Below are 19,372 nucleotides of genomic sequence, written 5' to 3'. Positions count from 1 at the left end.
TATATATATATATATATATATATATCCAAAGTACGGTGCAGACTAGTAGTCCGTGTGACTGCACTAAGAGGGACCTTTCACACGCTCATTTCTGGAGTATGCGAGTGTGCAATGCAGGTGACGATTCGGGCTCCGTCCTTTGGTGAACGCCGAAAGGACTACTTGCGCGACATTGCAGTGGCAACAAATGCTCAGCTAATATCAAAGGATTTGGGCTTGCCTCTAGAAGAGGCGACAGCTGAACATATTGGCAGCGCCCAGGGAGTTGTTGTGCGGAAAGACAGGACGTCCATCTTGACAAGGCCTGAGTTCCAGGAGCAGATTCAAGACAGGCAAGTTGTATGATATATAGAGTCAAATATTTCTTCTCTCCACCCACTGGCACATCATATGCGGACTGTGCACACTGGCCACTTTGTGCTTTAAACGCAGAGTGCAGAGACTTCAAAGCGAAATGGAGGCGGCCACTTCGAAATTCGATAAGGAGAAGTTGGGCGAGCGCATTGCTGCTCTTTCAGGAGGCATCGCAAGGATCATGGTGAGCACCGTCCAGGGTGATTACATGTTTGAGCAGACATGGAAGGGGGAAGTGCATGAAGCACTATTGATCTCTGTGCTCGTGGATCTTACTGTACCTCATGTTTCCCATCAGGCTTCCCTCGTGTGCAAATTGTGTGCAGATTGGCGCATCCACGGAGACCGAACAGAAGGAGAAGAAGCTACGTTATGAAGATGCGATCAATGCAGTACGGGCGGCCATTGAAACTGGGTACGTTCCCGGGGGTGGCGTCACATATCTCGCCCTCAGCACAGAACAGTTCCGGAAGAAAGTCTTGGACGCAGTGGAACAGACCGCCCGTGAGGAGATGAAGGGAGTAGACGAGTCAACAGGCGAGGAGTTCCAAGTTGTTGGTAAGTTACCCTTAACTTCATATGAGAACTCGTGAATCTCGTCTCTGGCGCTCGTGCTGAATTGGACGACGCATCACCGGGAGTATGCGTGCGGTCTGCAGAGGAAATGGAAAGCGAAATTGAGCTGCAGAAAGCTGGAGCCAACATTGTAGCGGATTCAATGCCATCTATTACGAAACAGATCGCATCGAACGCTGGTACGTTATTTTAATCGAAGGTTGCGTAGCGTCCCATCCTCTGTATGCAGGTGTGCCTCATGCGGATTTGGTTCTGTTGCGGCGCCTGTTCTGCAGGATTGGATGGCGAACGCGTAGTAAACGCAATTTTGAATGCAAAGAAGCCATTCGGGTTCGGTTGGAATGCCAAAACAAACAGGTTCGGGGATATGATTAGCCAGGGTGTTATTGACCCAGCGAAGGTCTGTATTTCCGCAATCGAACATTCAACTTCTGTTGCTGGACTGGTGCTCACGACGGAGGGCATGATGATTGAGGAGGAGCAGGACCGGAATAAGTCTGCTCCTCATGAGGATGGTGAGCTGTAGTGATGGGATTGCTACAGCACCTGTTGGGATGTGTTCTCCGCTTCCGCCAGAGTGTTAGAGGGGAACACCACCGACAGCGGAGTTGGTTGCTTTCCTCAAAGGCCAAACGTGCTCGAGCCAGTTGCTGGAGCTTATAACAACATGGCACTAGAGCTGTCGGAGCTTAGCGGACAGCAATTTCAACTGCAGAGACCTGTTTAAAGTGGTGTTTTCTGGGAATTGCTGCACAGCCCTTCTTAACTTACTCCCCAGCTTTGATCATAGGGGTCGTCTGTCTCAATCTGTGTGCCGGGAAGGCTTTCCGTAATAGTTTGAATGAGACTGCGCCTTACTGTCTCACCGTGCTTCCAAATGCAACGGTTACCGACTGGTCCTCATGAGGAACGATTACTTCTATCGGCGTTGAGAATTTCCCCTCACCAACAGGGCCTTGGGAGTGCCAGTGGCCGTAGATGCAATTATTTAAACTGGCATACTGACGCATTTACCTCCACAGGCGTTCACTGCTTTCTGTTCAAAATCCTGGGAATGTCTAGGGAGATAGCGAAAAATAGAACTCGTAGATAAGACTTCAGTAGACGGCAAAATACCTTTCAGTCCACGCGTACACGAAGCCGCCGTCTGGGCCTTTGTACGGAGGAGGCAAGTGTGGCGGTTTTTTCCGTGTTGCGCTATACGTTCCCCGTACCCACATTTAGCCGCATAAAGCCTGTCTCTCCTATCTGCAGCATAACTAGCATGAACTCAGGCAAAAGCTACTTTGCAGGAAGAAGATATACCCATGCATCGATAAAGTGGAAGACTGCCTTGACCCGGATTTCTCTATGGGGCGGTAGGCGGTCGAACCTTTTGCTGATTTCTCCCTGGCAGTACTCTGTAGCCCAAATTCCTGTGCTTTTCTTTTGGTTTTGGTACCTTTGCAAACTTTCCGTAGCCTCCCAGCATGGATATCCCTGCGCAAGATGATACGATTTCCTGCGAAGCTGTTCGGCAATAGTGGTTATAGCTTTTTCCGATTGAACAGAACAACTGACCTGGGTTATCCCAGCCTTCAGCTTTCCCTTCAGAGAAATCCTCACGATGTATCGTCCGGAACTGAGGAACACCTCGGACGGACAACGGGCCTTGTAGGTCCAAGGAACTGAGTTTTGTCATCCACACAACGAACTTGTCATGCATGTCGCGTGGCGTTCCCTACCTAGTAGAGAGGTTGGCATAGATTCGCATAGTATCTTCGTTGTCGACGCTAAGTAGCGTTGATCGTGGGCTTGCAATTATGAAGTCGCCAGACCCATCAATGCCCATTTGGAATTGGTCGGGATCATTCCCAATACCAATCAGTGCGTTTCTTCCGCTCGCTGGTGCCACGCGGAGCTGCCCAACCACCATGCCCGCCTGCACCTTCGGGCTGTCTGCAGCAACAATCAACGCCTTGTAGACAATTGCAGCTGCAGCAAATGCTGCTGCGGCAGGCATTTTCAAGGATTGAACTCAACGTCATACGGCCTACCACTTTTTAGGCGTTGGATGAAATGAACTTCAGTTTTCTGCCTCAGACGGCTGTGGGATGTACATCCAGCTTGCCTGACCGGAACCCGTTCCTCGCCGATTGTTGCAAATGCCACGGGAAGTGCGCCTTTTATTGATGATTTTGGGAGTTGCATTTTCGATAATAGCACCGCGGAGCTTTTTATGCCAATTTCAGTTCAGCAACGCCGATTTGAGAAAGCGTTCCAAGTTTATCGGCGCGCTTGCTTGCCGTCAAAAAAGTAGCTTCACAAAAGGTAGTTGATATTCAAACTGTGTTCAACATTCCTGGTATTGGCCTTGGGAAGCATCTTGCTCGTCTGCAGGCAACCGCTTTCATTGGCAAGACCGGCCGCCAGGTTTCGGTAAGTCAGGGAATATACAAGTGGTCACAACACTGCAAGTTCATACGAACAAAATATATCAAAAGGCCAGTGACGGCTGTGCGACTGCATTGGTACCGGCGCTTATGCCTTCTAAGTTTGAAAAGTACTCTACGAACACCGACACAGCCCCATGTCGCCGCTCATCCTAGAAAGCGCAGAGCATGCACAGGCAAATGCGGATGCAAGCACAAATGTAAAAATACATGTGCTATTTATCTATCACTGAAGTGTGGGAAGGAGAGACGAGTTACAGTGATGCCACCTTACCTCATCTGACCACTGCATGGAAAGACGATTGCGACCATCGTGGACCGCAATCAGGGACAGAAACTCTATGAGAATTCCTCCGCCTTCGAGTTCCTGCAGACCCAGGTGGTCCCCAAAGTCGCAAAATTCAGGTGTTCCAAGAGTAGAGGGTTGATCCTTGCTCTCCACCAACCCATACTGCAAGCGTTGTTGCTCATATGCCTGTCTGCACTGAACAACGTAATCTAAGAACAAATGTAGTAGTTGCTGGAATGCAGGCGCCTCCAGTTGAACTTCGTGCTGGTAGCGAAGTGCGACCAGCTGCAGACAACGCGGCAGGTTGCCCCCCTCCACAGCAGTCCCTGTCGGCTGTGGCAACGGAGTTTTGTTCCCCTTCTTCTGTTCAACACCTACAACGTCGCCCACGTGCTGGCTCCCTCCATGGCTGGAGAGCCCTGGGATGTCTTCAACCGTTGGCGCTTGTCTTGCGTTAGCGTTATGTTTGATACTTCCGCAGCCGTTGATTGTAACACCAGTGGCCCCACGAACAAGGTTGTCCATGTCCACCAGCAGATATATGTCGTCAGCAGGCTCTCGTCCCTCTCCAGGACTATCTGGCACGCTTGTTCCAGCCGCGATCGACATGGAAAAGAAAAGAGAGGACGGGGGAGAAAAGTACGGCGAGACCCGTAGGTATGGGGGAGACAAGGTGTCAGCTGTCGACTGGGGTAAGCAGCGCCGAATAGCGGGAGATTCAAGCAGCGCAGTCAGCTGAAAAACGTAGCGCAACGGAGCCCTCGAACAGTCAGTATTGGTTTCACACTGCAACTTCAAATGCACCTCATAAGCAAGGAAACTGTTACAATATGTACTGGAAATGCTTCAATGGCTATGTGAACGCAATGGAGCCCTTCCAGCATAGCTTACTGCGGGATCGTCGCACTGCCAGATCATTTCCGTTGGCGGAGAGGTAGAGGGAGTTGCATTACATGGATTTGTGGCACAGCGCCGAAAGCATCGATTATGGATATAGACAGGCACCCGAGCTTCAACCTTTTCTAGAGGGATTGAAACAGTCTGGCCAGTGGGAGGTGTGTAAACTGGAATACCCAGCTCGCGCTGCAGGACGCGAGCCAGCTTGAGCATGCCTTCCTTCTCCCCATGAACCAACATTACAGCTTTCGGTTGAAGATGCCGAGCAAGCTGCTGGATCCCCGTGGTATCCGCATGCGCTGAGAAGGACATGTACCTGACTTTACACAAGACCTTCAGCCTCGTCTTTGGATCCAGTGGGATGTCGCGCTGGCCTGAAACAACCGCAACGGAGCATCTACTGACCAAACCCTTCAAATCCCGGCCATGTCAGCACGTTGCCACAGTGAAGCTACCAGAAAGAAGAGAGAATCTTGGGTCCCCTTGGCCCTAACGGGACTATAAATGCACAAACTGCATACCGTCAATAAGCATCGCACCCACAGTTCCCCGAACGCAGTAACCTGGAAGCAACACCAGATTCTCTGGGCCTCCAGCCCACAGCTTTAGCGCTTTAAAGGCCAAGCCGCCATGTAACATCCCAGGGGTTGCCAAAAGCACCATAGGTGTGGGCGACGTGAGCACCTCCGGGGGCAATGTGGAAATATGTTGAAAATCGAATTCTCCAAATCCAACTGCTGCAGGCGCATCATTACCCACGAGGCAGGCTGTGCAGATCTCGACGCCAGGCACACGAGTACTAATACACAGACCACAATGACCATACATTTGCACGCTACTAATGGAACGCAAGAACGTACCGCAGCCTATAGGCTCGTCCTCTTCCACATGGTCGGCAAAAGTGCTCGGTTGAGCATTTGCACCGTCTAAACGATGCACCATGTCACTGCCAGTCCACTGCACATACAGTTTGTAGTACTTGTTGGCCTTCTCTGTCATCCCGCCGCCAAAGTAGATCGGGTACTGCAGCTGCATGCGTTGCCAGTACGAATTCAACAGCATGCACAGTTCTTGAGCCCTTCCTACTGCAAAAACGGGGATCAGTACTTTCCCCTACCGGCCACAGAACCACAGCACACTGTCCCGGCATGTGTTATGCACCCTCTGCTGTCGTACCCTCTGATGTACCATCACCAGCAACAGTAGCAACGCCACCCGCACCAGCAGGAGCAGCAACAGCAGCAGCAGTGCAACGAGAATGAACACTTCGGTGGCACGAGAGTTGGATGGGCAGTTTCCAAATATGCGAGAAGAAATCTCCCCACCCCTTTCTTGAGGGCGTCGTGTACGGCATCACAGAATTCTCTCTCTGTTATCCTCTTGGAAGGCCGAACGAATGATCCGTATGTGCATTCGCTTATCAGCAGATCTGGTCTGAGCCTTGGAATGCATGCGCTACCCAGATGCCTGTCAGGCGACGTGTTGAAATCGCCTGCGTATCGAGCGCACGCACTGTCGTGAGAGTGCCCGGGCCTCAACGTGCACACTAGTTAATGCGTGACACACTATAATGGGCAAAACAAGCTTTTTCGAGATTCGCTGCCTTCAGCAACCAACCCGTGCAATCGGGGGCTGACCTGTATAGACTACTGAAAGGCCACCAGGAAGCTGGGCATGTAGCATTGCAGCACCCAAGACATGTCCGGCGTAGTATGGGGTGGCTGTCCACCCGCCTGCTTTCCACGATTCGTGAAGCCTCAAGGCCATGCAGCGTCTCATGCACCTCTGCGCCTCAGCTTCTGTGTAATTCCACTGCTCGTGAGACGGCCCCGCACCTCCCCCCACTCTACCATCACTGCTGGAGCCTCCGCTCACGCCAGTATCCCTCCCACTGCTTTCCGCTGCACCCAAAAGCAAGAGAGAGGCAACTTTACTTTCAGTGCATCGGCTCTTAGGTTCACAGCATGCTCACTCGCAACCACGAGTGCAGATGCCTGTGGCTTCCAGCGTACGCGCAGCCCAGCAAGCTGTCTCACCTTCGTATAGGCGCCCGCGGAAAGATGCCTCCTTGAATATGCGAGCACTATCCAGAAGCAGCACCGGGCTCAGCGCACGCGTCGGGAACGTCATTGCTATGGGATTACGGTAGCTGACAGGCAGGAAAGAGCATGCTCTCATCAACTCTAAAAACATCTTCATCTAGACTGGAAGCAACAAATGCATGACGACTAGAAGTAGGCCAAGCCAAGTTAATATGCACAACTTTATTCGTAAATACCGCTACAGAAGCGTCAAAACACTATCTGCGTACACTAGGTCTACACCTACTAGGTAAAACGAGCAGTGGGCAATTCAAGAAAGATGGCCAGGTCGCCTGTTCTAGTGCACTAATGAAGGCACCCCGGCCATATTAGCTTTTCAGTGACGCGCAGAAAAGGATCGGCATCAGTCTTACCCAAGGCGTTCCGTAAATGAAGGTAAAGAGCCGCAGTGGTCCATGTGAAAGTGCGAGATTAGCGCAGCGTCTGTACAGCAGGCAAACAGAGGCGAAGGCTGTAGGAGTGCTTCTTCCATTGTCTGTGCGTCCTGTCTTCCACTTCGTTGGGGGGCTAGCTGCAGCAGCATATTCAAGACTGGCATCTTCCTGGCCTGCTTGGCGCCTAGATGACTGCCGCAGTCGAAAAGAAGCCCCCTCTCGCCTCGCCGTACGTAGACTGCACTGCGGCCAACATCTTGGCCTGCGCCAAGGACAGTCACTTTTAGAGGCTCCCCTGCGCTCGTTAGAGCTGATTTCCTGTCATTGGCACCTCTACTACCAGCTTTTAAAACATGACTCCCTTGGGAAGCCCCGGCGGCTTCTGCAGGCTGCAACACAGGGCCTTGGGCCCAAGGCGACGTCTTTGAATACCCATCGACGGAAGCATCCGAATTCGATCTCCACACGCAACCCGTTGAACCCTTGCGAAGGGTGTTGCTGCCCTCAAGCAGCTCCGGTTGCCGCTCGTCTATTTGATTCTGCACTTGAGTGGGCTGTTGGGTTGAAGGTTGGTACTGGAGGTGTGCCTGCTGCTGTAGTCCTTGCAGTAAGAGCTCCTGAATATTATGGCTGTCGAAAGGAGGCTGCATGGCCCGGGTGTGAAAAGACTGGCTGTATATTCCGACAGCCCCAGTAGCCCTGCACACTGTAATGGAAGTAATGGTAAGGTGGCAGTCTGCAGAGGGGGCACTAGGGCCTTAGCTGTCCTTAAACGACATGAATGAGGGGAAATGTATCATAGTTTGAGAAAGAGCCAGCGTTGATGATATTTAGCCACGGAGGCCCGGTCAAAGACCAGGTTGAAACGGCCCCCGTAACCCGTAACACCTGCAGCTTGCATGTTTCTCTTTCAAGCAGCATTACTTGTTACTTTTATTACGCGTACAGTTCTATCTTTGTTGACAATAATAAAGTGCACTTACTTGTTGAGCTTCAACAAATAACCCATTTACTGCCTGGAGGCCGTTGGGGCTGACGCCAACGTTGCATGCTCTGTCAGTCATACGGATTCGTGGTCGACCATATAAGGAGAAAATAAAATTGATTTCTCGGGATCTGTTATAATCTAGGCACAGTATGAAATAGCTTGTTTACAGTGTATGAAGTGGAAGGGGATGGGTAGACGCAACCCCTGTCTGCCCCACTCCCAGGCAAGAGGAACCTTCTACAGGATAGAACATCAACGGACTCTGTAGCTGGACGGGAGACGAAGCTAAAAGAGGCGCCTTTGCGCAAATGGTTCAGGTTTTACAGACACGCTGACCGCTAACACGGTTTGGGCGACTGTTGTTGTTTTTGCCACCTGTTGGCACGGAAGGTTCCAGGGGAACAAGAAGGTTGTACGAAGATCGTCGAATCTGGAAAGTTCCATATAAAAGAATATCTTGAGCATGGCGAAGATGAAAGGACGAAACAGCGGCGGAGCCGCTAAATCGGCGGGGGGGACGGCCCAGAAGGGTTCAGCCATCACGCGGGGTGCGGCGTCGACTCTCCCGACTCGTCAAATACCGAGCAATAAGAAGCCGGGTGGGTGTTCTCGACGTAGGCTTGCAATTATTGAGGCTTTATCCCTGGGTGTTTGCTTCATTGCTGGGGCGACGGGCGAACTGTTCAATGACTCCGCACACTCAGTGCGTGGCTAAGCACCAACGCGTGCGGCACCTGCTTATGGTAGTGTGAAATGGCGACCCTGTTTTTCAGGCCATTACCGCTCTGCAAGCAAAATAAGGCTTCTACAGATGTACAACTCCAAACCAAAGTGGTTGCGACCTGGAGGCAAAGAACCACAGCCGTTAGCGCCCGCAAGAATTCAGCCTGATCGTCGGTGGTTCGGGAACACGCGAGTAATCGACCAGCAAAAACTTGCAGCTTTTAGGGAAGATATTCAGAAAGCAACCGCCGATCCATACACGTAGGGATCACCAATGAACAGGAAATGCTGTTCGGAGTCCTGTTCTGTCCGCTTGCATGTCTGTACCTGTGCGTATCAATACTGCATCATGAGAATTATTTCCTGTTTATATAGGTGACTGCTCTTGTTGTGCTGTCGGCGTGGTTCTGTGTATCTAGAGTAGTTCTGAAACGATCGAAGTTGCCAATGAGCCTTATAAAAGATCGAAATGTCGGAGGCAAGAAAGAAGCAGTTACTACCGGGGGACAGCTGCCGAAATTGAGTGGCGATGCCCTTGTCGCCCTCGAGCCTTTTGAAGGTGTTTTCGGCAGTAAAAAGACCCGCAAACGACCGCGTCTGCAGGCAGCTGACTTGACCACTTTGGCTACCCAGGTAAGCACCATCCCTGTGTATATGCAAGGACCCTGGGCCATGGAGCCATTGGAATACCGTGCCACCACAAAGTACGCCTTGCCCGCGAGAAGCGGCCACATATGCATTTGAAAACTCCAGTTGGAGTTTGCCCGGAAAGGATGCTCCTTCAATGTGGTTCGATGCAGGCTGCTGAACGGGAGGCTGCCTTTGAGAAATCAACTGCTTCTTCGAGTGGGGTCGCAGACAATGGCGGCGAGGGAGGTCCTGTAGAGTCAATCTACCAGAAGGGAACAAGCCGCAGGATATGGGGAGTGCGCTTCCACAGTCAACCGGAAACATGAAGAAGTCTGTATCTCGCGCCTAGTCTTTTATGTAATTTTGTGCTTTCGTTACATTGATAGCAGCGCGGTGTATGCATTTTTGTCTGGATTGTTTTTAGGAGTTGTACAAAGTCATTGATGCTTCTGACGTCCTCGTACAAGTTGTGGACGCACGCGACCCGATGGGAACACGGTGCGCAGGAGGAACCTCTGTGGTCAACTTAGGGTTTGGGCTGCTAAAATGAGGAGCTTGCGCCCACCTCAAACTCCTCATTAGCTATTAAGGGTGGAAAAGGCGGGGAGTAGAGGTGCTATGTGAAGAGGCCTTTTTAAGAACAGGATGAGTTGGTTTCGTGTACTGTACCTTTTCTCTTGAAAGCGCCCGTTCAATGCCTTATTTGTATGAATCTGTTTAACTTCTCACTCCAGTGCTTGCTGCATGATGTCCTCCGTGGCACCGCAGGTGCACGCGTCTTGAAAGATATCTGAAGGCGCAACGCTCGTCGAAGCACCTGGTGCTCGTCATAAACAAGGTATGGCAGTGCATTAAATTTGGCATTCTTTGCTTTGGGTACAACTTCGACAGGCGGTGATTTCTGTTGTGTTGCTGTTATGTTGGCAGGTAGATTTGGTTCCGCCGCGAGTAGCACGACACTGGTTACGGCAGCTCAGCAAGGAGATGCCAACCCTGCTTATGCAGGCCGACAAGAACAAGAAGAACATCGGCAGAAATCAACTCTTCCAGCTCCTGAGGTGCGGAAGTCCGTATGAATTGTTTCTCATTGTTCCAGCGAGGTGGGAGTGTTATGCCAAATCATTCTTATTTTTACATTTTTTTCATTCCTGCGCAGGCAATACGGGCAGCTGCTTTCAGATAGAAAGCATGTATCAATTGGCTTTTTTGGCTATCCAAATGTGGGGAAAAGTTCCATCATCAACTTCCTAAAGAGCAAGCAAGTTTGTAAAGCTGCCCCAATACCTGGGCAGGTCAGTGACATTTCTTGAGCTCATCTGCACATAAAGCTTACAGCAACTGCAACCGAATGATGTGGATACACTTGTGCTCGCCCACGGATAAATGCAACACTGTAGTTGATGAAGTTCCATGATCACTGAGTTGATGAAGTTCCATGCTTTTTCCAAAACCGTCACCACAGACTGCATGATCCAACGGGCAGTAGATCCGTAGCAAGGTTGTACATCGTTCCAGCGCACAAATGTAATTTTGCAGCGCCCTTTCTGTACGGAGTAGCTGCCGTATTTGGATATGTGCTTCAGACCCGAGTGTGGCAGTACGTGGCTCTAACTTCCAAGCTCTACCTCATTGATTGTCCGGGCATTGTTCCCATCAGTAGCGATGCGGGCAATGACACAGATAAGGTGCGTTTCCCGCTCTTTTCTGTCTACTTAGTTACATGCATTGCCGCACGCAGACTTTGCAGGAGAGTGGGGATCCTATTTGCGTGCATTAGTGCAGCAGTGTCGAAATTAGAATTCGTCTCGGCTATCACATCCAACGACTCTGGCTTCCTCGAGTCGATGTTCGTCTCAGGTTATGCGAGGTGTCGTTCGGCCTGAAAGGATCAATGCCCCTGAGGAGCACATTGGAACCGTATTAGAGCGAGTCAAGAGGTGGGTTCTTCTTTGCATTCACCCAAATAGGCCAACATAGCCCCGAGAACAACCAGCCATTATAAGGGAGCGAGTCTGTGTTTGCTGGTCCTGCAGGGAAGCTGTGATAACACGCTATGGCTTAGATCAAAGCACGACTTGGGAAGATGCTGAGGAATTTCTTTCCCTTTTGGCTGTTCGGCTTGGAAAACTGAAGAGGGGTGGGGAGCCGGATATTTCTACTGCCGCCCGCATAAGTAAGCTCCAGTTATAATGCCATCTTAACGACTCCCTTCAACGTCAGAGCCTCAACTATTTGTTGGAGATCATCTGCGGGTTTGTGTATTTTGATGTAGTGCTGTACGACCTCCAACGAGGCAAGCTGCCTTACTACGTCCTTCCCCCCGGTATGGCGAGTGAAGCTGCAGGCGTAGCTCTCGACGACAGCGAAGTCCAGCTAAACGGAGCATTGGCGTTTCCGGAAGGAATTTCGCCTGTCCTAACTGATGTGACCCACAAATCTAGCAAGCACGATGAAGAAGAACCCGCCATCTTGGGGGATGACTGCGGGACTCAGGATGCGAAGAGCAACGAAACCGTAGAGACCGATGCCGCCGTGCTTGAGCCACCTTCTTCAGAATGTGTCTGTGGTCCTAACAAGCGGGCTAAAACTATGAGCTCCAACAGTGGATGAGTGTTGTTGTTTCTCGTATGTTGTTTCCACGGAGTGCGCATACTGATTCATTTTGTGTGGGGATGGTGCTGCGGTTCCGCAAAGCCAGCATGCATTCAGTGGCATTCTATCGCCGGGTGAATGCACGACAAATATTTTAACCGTTTAAGTATTTCAGTACTCAGTGGGACGCCTAGCTGTTCCAGGAGTCAAACGGGCGAAAACCCAAACTAAACTGTGTAACCCGAGGGCTCAGGGGAGACAGTGGTTAACTTCAAATACAGATATTCTGTAGAAGTCTGCGCCATTCCCTACAGCAACGGTAGCAGCAGAAACGGAAAAAAAAACCGTCAGTGATTCCTGCAGAATCTGAATTCTGCTTGCCAGTGGACGGTGGGAACTGGGAAGCGCTTCTGCACCTCTAGTGGTTTGGTGCCAGCAGCCTTGCACGATCGGATATACCCACCACATACATGCAATGCGAACATGCACAAAGCGAACATCTCGGATGCACGGAGGCTGAAGCAGTGATAGAAGAAAGTAACTAAATCTATCTTTGCCATGGCGTTGGCCGAAGTCATGTCAATATTGACCAAGGAAGTGGTGCACGCTGGGGCAAACTGCCGTCTTTGCAAGGCTGGTGCGCTTGCAGCTGCTGAACACAAATATGCACAGTACTGCCAGCCACGTGGGTACCTCTTCCGCACATTTACCCTTAACCTGGTAGTCCATACAGCAACAGCAGTCGGGCCACTACGGTTATGGCACTGCCGACTCTGCAGCGGCTACATGGTCATTTTCACGTTCTTGTGAAACCCGGCATCTCTGGTGTATCCACCACATGCGAGCCAAGACGACATACATTAGCAGCAGAAGGCCAATCATCGGCAGCTGGACAACATACATTCCCTTCGGGCCTAAGCCAACTGTCAGATGGAACAGCGGACTGCATAGGAGAGAGAGCAGGCCACCGACCAGCTGTACAATGCCAATAAGGCGGCCGAAAAACTTGGCTGGGAAGTTTTCTTCGATGTATACAAACACTTGAGAAACGAACAACGACATATACACCACGAAACACAGTACAGAAACAATGCCGGTAGCTACTGTTTGCTTCAAGCTAAATGAATATGCCAGTACACCTGCCGAATTCACTATTCCCATAACGGCTAAAATACCAATAGCCTCCGAAAGTTTGCCCAAAATGATGCACGGAATAAAAGAGAAGGGCAATGCATTTCCTAGGAATTTCAGAGCAGTGGCTTCCAGGATACGGTCATGAGCCTCTTGGTAAAATGACGTAATCCACCCAACCGCAGTGAAGTATGTAACAACGAGCAGATAGGTCTCCGAGAAAAGGGTCTGCTTGAATGTTTGTCCTGTGGTCGTCTGCTGATGCTTCACTGCATTCGAAGAGGAGCGTTCTGCTGGTGAGTTCAACTCTCCTGTTTCTTGTTTCGAGATGTGAGGACTCTGCGACAATGCTTGCTGGTCCGTCTGCGCACATCCTTGGCTCCCTGTAAGATCATCTTCGATGACCTTGAATGCTTTCAGAGGCATCGAGAAGGCATCGACGAGCAAAAACAGGCAAGGGCCAAAACCGACATACCACCAACACCCTGAAATGCCATTGTTGGTGAGATAAGAATTCAAGATCAAGGGAATTGCAAAAGAAGCAGACGACGCAGAACCAATCAGTGTTATTACAGTAGCTGCAGCACCGGGGAAGAGCCGGGTTATGAGTAAAGTGGGCAGGAATGCAGTGTCTGCCCCCAAACCCAGAAAGATGAAGCCCAAATATACGCGCTCGTTTGATTCCTCTGTCAGTGTAGAGATTAGAGACCACGCGATTATGTGGAAGCACTGACCAATCATGGATGTGATCTTGGGGCCCAACGTGTCCATCATGGCTCCAGCAACTGCACTCATTGTGCAGTGCGTCGCAAGTGTGATGACAAATAAACTCTGCACCGACGCATCCTGCTTGTCGCATATGTAGTTGTTGCCGAATTGCCTCTGGTCGTCTACGAATGACCCGTTCTCATCGATGCCACACTTGAAACTGAAAACCCCCGCCCGCAACAGCATTGCAGACAGAGGAGCCCATCCAAAGTACACGCACCCTGTCACAAACGTCTGGAGAACGTAGAGGAAAAGTAGAGCGTATCTGTTCAAGTTGAAGGGAGTGTCCTGTTGAGCTCCAGGGAGATCGCCACGTGGCAACGTACTCCGCAATGCCAGCAGTAGTTTTCGATGCCATGAAACATTGTGTTCCTTATCCGTTCCCATTATTCGCTTATCGTATATTATCCTGTCACTAGCTCCAACAATCTCGCGCAAAGAAAGGAAGCAAGCAGATGCTTTCCTTGACCATGTAGAATGCGTGCTGCCCAAGTCACAACACCGCTACGCAGGCCCCATAAGAAACTCCGCTAATAAAGAGTTATGGGTGAAGTAGAAGGCTGCAACGTGTTGTCGGGATGCTTCAGGAATGCTGCACTCAACTAGCCTATGATCCGTCGGACGATGATGGCTATGTGGGGTGAGACCGGGTGGGTGCCGGGCAAGAAAACGGGAGATCTCTAATGTTTAGTGACTCAACATTCCGCAGAATAGCTTTGCAGACCTAAATCTGCTTTTAATTTGGCAGTTTGTAATCTCTTGTTGTCAGGCCGAGTAGGGTCAGTCCATGAAGTGTTTGCAGTCCTAACGCACTGATGAAGCTGCCAGCGACAGAAAGAGCAGACACTACACTGCCTGAATGCCAATGGATATATCTATAAAATGTAGAGGGTATTTTTTTTTCATTCTTCAGAGTCTAGGTTGCAAAGCTGTAGGGTGAGCGTTCAAGTACTAGTAGATCATTTCTGCTGGACGACCCATCTGTGTAGCGACGTCTGCCCGAAGTTGGCAAGTCCATCCGATCTAAGCCACAGGTCGCTAACTTGGCCCAAACTGGTAGCATGTAGGCAAGTATTGTGCCTGTGCGCAAGCACAACTCTTCAACAGTTGCCTTCAGTGTTGCATAATTTGCACTTTTTAATGTGTAGCTCGGGTCCCCGGTCATATCCGGGGGGGTTGTGAGTTGCAGTGGAGCTAAAGTGCTCAGGACGATATTCAGTAAGAAGCAGCTGACCTACAGCCCCAGTCTTCTGGCGCCCCGAGCTCATCCACCTGGAGTTGCGGGAGAGGAGGCTATAGAATGCATTGTCTGTTGGTATGTCAGCCTGATGCTGGCGTATGAACGCCAGCCCCAGTAGACAAATGCTTCGCAAACAAAAGTTCTCATCAGTAGCATGAAGTGTCCGCGCATGCAGTCATGTATGCTCGTTTGTGCTTGAATTTGAGGCTAGCATGCACCTTGATTTGCATCACGGGGCACTGCAATTCATGCAGGCCACCACCTCTCCTGCAGGTCCAGACGCTTGGGCAGCTTCTCGCACGACTGTTGGAGACTGTGGAGGGATACCAGTTGGTTTTGAGGAACTCGTACACTATGTTATTTAGCTTCATTGCCGAACAGTCACAGTAGTACTTGGATAAGGTTAGTGACCTATGTTCAACAGGCTGCCTGCCACTAGTTGCAACGCACCTTGCTAATACTGAAGGTGCAGGATAGCTCCAGATAAAGAGCAAATAAACATTCTTGGCTGTGCGCATGAACGCTGTAGACCACTGTTGAAAACTTCTGCTTGCCTACCGTCTGACCACTAGGTTCTGGTAAAGGTTAACGCGTCAACTGCAGACGTGCTTACCAATATCGGAGAGACCACCACGCATCTGCTTCTGCCACCTTGGCACAAGCCGCACACACCATTGTGAACCCTTGAGGCGCATGAATATGCTTGTACCTGTTGGTGATTCGGGGCAGCCTTCGGCCTTTTTTGTTGCTCCTTGCAGGTTATACCAGCTCTTTACCGCTTCATATTCTAGCCAACTGGTTGCATGCTGAAGATGCTGAAGAGATGGTGTTGCACCGGTTGGTCAGAAGAACGCTTCTGGATGTGCAAAACACGTTTAACACAGGGGCCTTTTTCTTTGATGCAGTTGGCTATGATTGTCGGCATAGCCTCTGCGGCTTTTCTGGCTAAGGATGGCAAATCACAATCAACAGAAGTCGTGAGGTCGTCTTGTTCAAATAAGCAACGAGCCTCGGAAACACTCTGGAAACACTAGCCAACGTATTATGATGGCCACACAAGAGAACCTGGCGTACGCAGGGTTGAAAGAAGCCTGCTGCCGCCGGAGTAAGGAATCACAGCAAGAAGAATAGTTGGAACGTCGAAGTACATCGAGATATATTTGAGCCGCATGACTAGTGAAGCATCGAAGGCAGAAGAAATCGAAGCTTAAGCAGTGTTTTCCAAGCCCATGTTGGCAGAAGTTGCCGGCAAGTTAAGGATTACGTAGAGATATTCACGAGGGACCGCTCAAGCCAGGCGATTCTCAACAGCCCATTCAGGGAAAAGTAACCGTATTCCTACCGATTTACTGTAGGATTGAGGCCATGCTTGGCGCTTGGCGTCAATGGACTGTGGCGCAACTGCTTGGGACTTCAGTCTCCTTCAGGTGTGGCTCTTTGCCTCAGTCCTGCTGAATGGTTGCGGGTAGAGTTCGGGGATATTTACCTGTTTCCCCCAGTCGTCTTACAAAATCAGTAATAATGGTGATGGCATTTCACTCACACAAAAGATGATTGGTGAACAGTTGGGTGACTGTGCCCTGCTATCGCTAAGGTATAACTGGGGATGACATGGGCGTTCTTGTTTTAGCCAAACCACTACGATCTAGATGTTATCCTCGCCTCCGACTGCTGATAAGCCCGCTATGACACCCACTGTAATGCCCGTCGACATCTGTTCTGGGACCAAACTGCCTTGCAGGACCCCGGGTTTGATAGTGTTCTTTAGGTGTTTGTGAAGACATTTGGGGCAGGTGAAGACGAATTGATCCACTGAGAAACACTTCCAACGCGACTGACAGGCCCTCGCCACTTTCTTCCCTGCTGTTATGACACCTCCGTTGGTCGTAAAAGCAGCACCGTTCATTTAACGTAAACCTTTTGTGCGGAATTTCGAACACGATATCGTGCCCAAACTTCGCAAGCAAACTCCAAACGTCTACTGGAGCTTACTTGCGAAGACCACAGTTTTGGAGAATTCGTTCCAGTTAAGACCCAAACAGCAGCTGAGTTTTCGTGTGCATTAAATAACAATGATCTACCAGCAGGCCCACATGCTGGGTGGAGAATGCACCGTATTGGACTCATCCACGGTGCAGCTCGATCTTTGCAGTTAGTCGCTTTGCCTCTAGATTAACTCTTCAAGGGGTGGAAACCTTGGAACGCAGTTAGGGCTGGAAGCCGCTCACTACTATTAGAGGATACAGGGGGATGTTGCTACTCTGAATGGCCCACGAAATCTACCAGGAACTGAAGTCGTCCCCCGTCTTGTCCCTCTCAAGGGCCTTCTGATTACTCTAGATGTATCTTGCGTGGCTTCTAGATGCTGAGTCGCATAAAGTAAAGCCTTCAACACCTCAGCAACTGCACTTCGCAACTAATGATTTGTAGTGCTGGCATCAGGCGGATTTCTGGGCTCTCTACGAAGTCATGGTTATGCCCACACTCAGCAGCGTCTGGTCAGAGGACTCCACATCTATTTTGTAACAAAGCATAGGGACCTAGCCAACATGAACGGGGTTTGCCTAGCTTCTATACCTTCCGTACTCTGTTGCATATTTACCGTTGCAGTTAACTATTACGTTTCCTAGGGGAGAAACTGAAGTAGCAAATCCACCGGTGACGTGCATTTAAAGATAGGGTGGGTGAGAGTAGACAGTCTAAATCACTGTAACGATCCTCACCTCAAATGGCCTACTTCCTAGTCTCTAACTAGGGACAACATAGAAGGGCCCGAACATCTGGCTGGCAGCCTACCCTATACAAGGTAAAAGTTTCGAAATGTTTCACTCCATGAGGAGTTTTAGGTTGCAAACAAGCACGGATGCCGTAACTCACGAACACGGAACTACCAACTTGAAGCATCCAAGAACACAAGGCGGCATGCCACAGCTTCTGCTCAGCACGGGCAAACACCTTGGAAACAAAGCATCGACATCCCTCTAAGAAGACCAGTAATTATAGATCTTAATTCCCCAAGGACGGTTAGCTCCTTTCCCAAACAGAAAGGTCCCGATACTGCAGAGAGTCACTGGATGTGTACAACACGGTCTGTCTGCTGCTAGTCCTTCTATTTGAATGCAGGTTGGACACTGTCAACCTTTTGAGCTCTTGATATTTTCCTAAGGTACTGTGTTGGTGTACGCAAAGAAGGGAGGGCGTGGGTTTGCTTGCAATGTGGGGTTGCCTTGCACCTGTAGTTGCACCACGAACTGCTGCAGCTGCAGCCTCCACTTCGCACCGGCCTCACGACCATGTGAAGCCGTGAACACAAAAAATTGACGGCAAATTAAGGCTTACTTGGTTTATGGAAGTTCCCGTTTTTAGTATGCTGAATCATTTGTAGCTCGCGACGGTCCACCGCTGAGGCCGATGACTCTCTTGTGTGCACGCGGTTCTGTGTGTGGCCCGGCAGAGGAAAAGCGATTTCCTCCATCACGCACAGGCTAATTTTTCAGGAACGTGATAAGCAGATTGATACATACATAGCAGGGGAATTTTAGGAGAAAGCACCGGCACCACCGCCGTGGGCGGTCTCCGTCGAGCCACGAATATGAGCTAGCCCTCCCACTGAAACACCAATGCATTTAATGTATTGAAGCATATGGAAAAGCTAAATGTTTAAATAAATGTTATAGTGTGTACAGGCACCGGTGAACCACGAGACAAGCTGGCAGGCGGCAGGGTCGGCATGCCATGGACAGATGTCAGTTTGGCTGCTTCGTTGAGTCCCATGTCTTGGATCGACCGGTGAAGCCTTCTTCAAGCTTATATATCAAACAGCATGTCTCTATGTAAATGTTGTAATGTGTTCGGGGGGTCGTTGAAATCTTTCCCAGTGCAGGCAAGGCCAGTTCACCTCGGGGCTGGAGCGGACCAAATCCGCACAATCCATTTCTGAGACATGAGGGATCATTAGGCTACTTCCTGAACTCTTTTTTCGTAACAGGATGGATTCGCAAGAGTAGTGGAGCGCTTTCGCTTTTGTGTCTTCGAGAGCTCAGTGGCCGGGTACCTGTGGACCTCAGCAGAGGTCGTCGGTGACCAACTGGGGATTGATTGATTCCGCTCAACTGAAGCGCGTCTCCTCTCCTTGAAAGTTGAACATATTTTTTTTAGCTCCGGGCGATCTCGGAAACTAGTCTTATTCTCGTCATTTCCTGCAGAAACCCTTTGACGTCGGGGCTCTTGGGGCGCGCGGTCACTGAACCGGCCAAGCTCGAAACAATCGCAGTTG

General features: G+C 50.3%; 5 protein-coding genes across 5 annotated transcripts; 2 read left to right on the top strand and 3 right to left on the bottom strand.

Annotated features, from left to right (window-relative positions):
• Positions 1-454: 454 nt before the first annotated feature.
• On the top strand, positions 455-1,456 carry EMWEY_00015940 (hypothetical protein; the record flags this gene model as incomplete). Its single annotated transcript, XM_013479659.1, has 4 exons — positions 455-538; positions 681-912; positions 1,014-1,109; positions 1,206-1,456. 4 exons carry the CDS (start codon positions 455-457, stop codon positions 1,454-1,456), a joined length of 663 nt encoding a protein of 220 aa, XP_013335113.1.
• Positions 1,457-1,619: 163 nt separating this feature from the next.
• EMWEY_00015930 (hypothetical protein, conserved) lies at positions 1,620-1,940 on the bottom strand (the record flags this gene model as incomplete). Its single annotated transcript, XM_013479658.1, has 3 exons — positions 1,620-1,649; positions 1,702-1,737; positions 1,797-1,940. The coding sequence occupies 3 exons, from the start codon at positions 1,938-1,940 to the stop codon at positions 1,620-1,622; spliced, it is 210 nt and encodes a 69-aa protein (XP_013335112.1).
• A 1,466-nt stretch (positions 1,941-3,406) lies between these two features.
• EMWEY_00015920 (RNA-metabolising metallo-beta-lactamase domain-containing protein, putative) lies at positions 3,407-7,674 on the bottom strand (the record flags this gene model as incomplete). Its single annotated transcript, XM_013479657.1, has 8 exons — positions 3,407-3,514; positions 3,637-4,386; positions 4,657-4,922; positions 5,070-5,661; positions 5,874-6,040; positions 6,186-6,449; positions 6,585-6,697; positions 7,004-7,674. 8 exons carry the CDS (start codon positions 7,672-7,674, stop codon positions 3,407-3,409), a joined length of 2,931 nt encoding a protein of 976 aa, XP_013335111.1.
• An 810-nt stretch (positions 7,675-8,484) lies between these two features.
• On the top strand, positions 8,485-11,975 carry EMWEY_00015910 (nucleolar GTP-binding protein NOG2, putative; the record flags this gene model as incomplete). Its single annotated transcript, XM_013479656.1, has 12 exons — positions 8,485-8,611; positions 8,786-8,996; positions 9,155-9,368; positions 9,536-9,661; positions 9,790-9,863; positions 10,134-10,203; positions 10,293-10,423; positions 10,522-10,657; positions 10,949-11,050; positions 11,223-11,302; positions 11,399-11,538; positions 11,638-11,975. 12 exons carry the CDS (start codon positions 8,485-8,487, stop codon positions 11,973-11,975), a joined length of 1,749 nt encoding a protein of 582 aa, XP_013335110.1.
• Positions 11,976-12,713: 738 nt separating this feature from the next.
• On the bottom strand, positions 12,714-14,243 carry EMWEY_00015900 (hypothetical protein, conserved; the record flags this gene model as incomplete). Its single annotated transcript, XM_013479655.1, has 2 exons — positions 12,714-12,997; positions 13,133-14,243. 2 exons carry the CDS (start codon positions 14,241-14,243, stop codon positions 12,714-12,716), a joined length of 1,395 nt encoding a protein of 464 aa, XP_013335109.1.
• Positions 14,244-19,372: the final 5,129 nt, after the last annotated feature.

This window comes from Eimeria maxima, genomic scaffold (assembly GCF_000499605.1).
Source record: "Eimeria maxima Weybridge genomic scaffold, Emw_scaff127, whole genome shotgun sequence".
Lineage (NCBI taxonomy): Eukaryota > Apicomplexa > Conoidasida > Eucoccidiorida > Eimeriidae > Eimeria > Eimeria maxima.
This window is presented reverse-complemented; position numbering and strand designations above follow the sequence as displayed.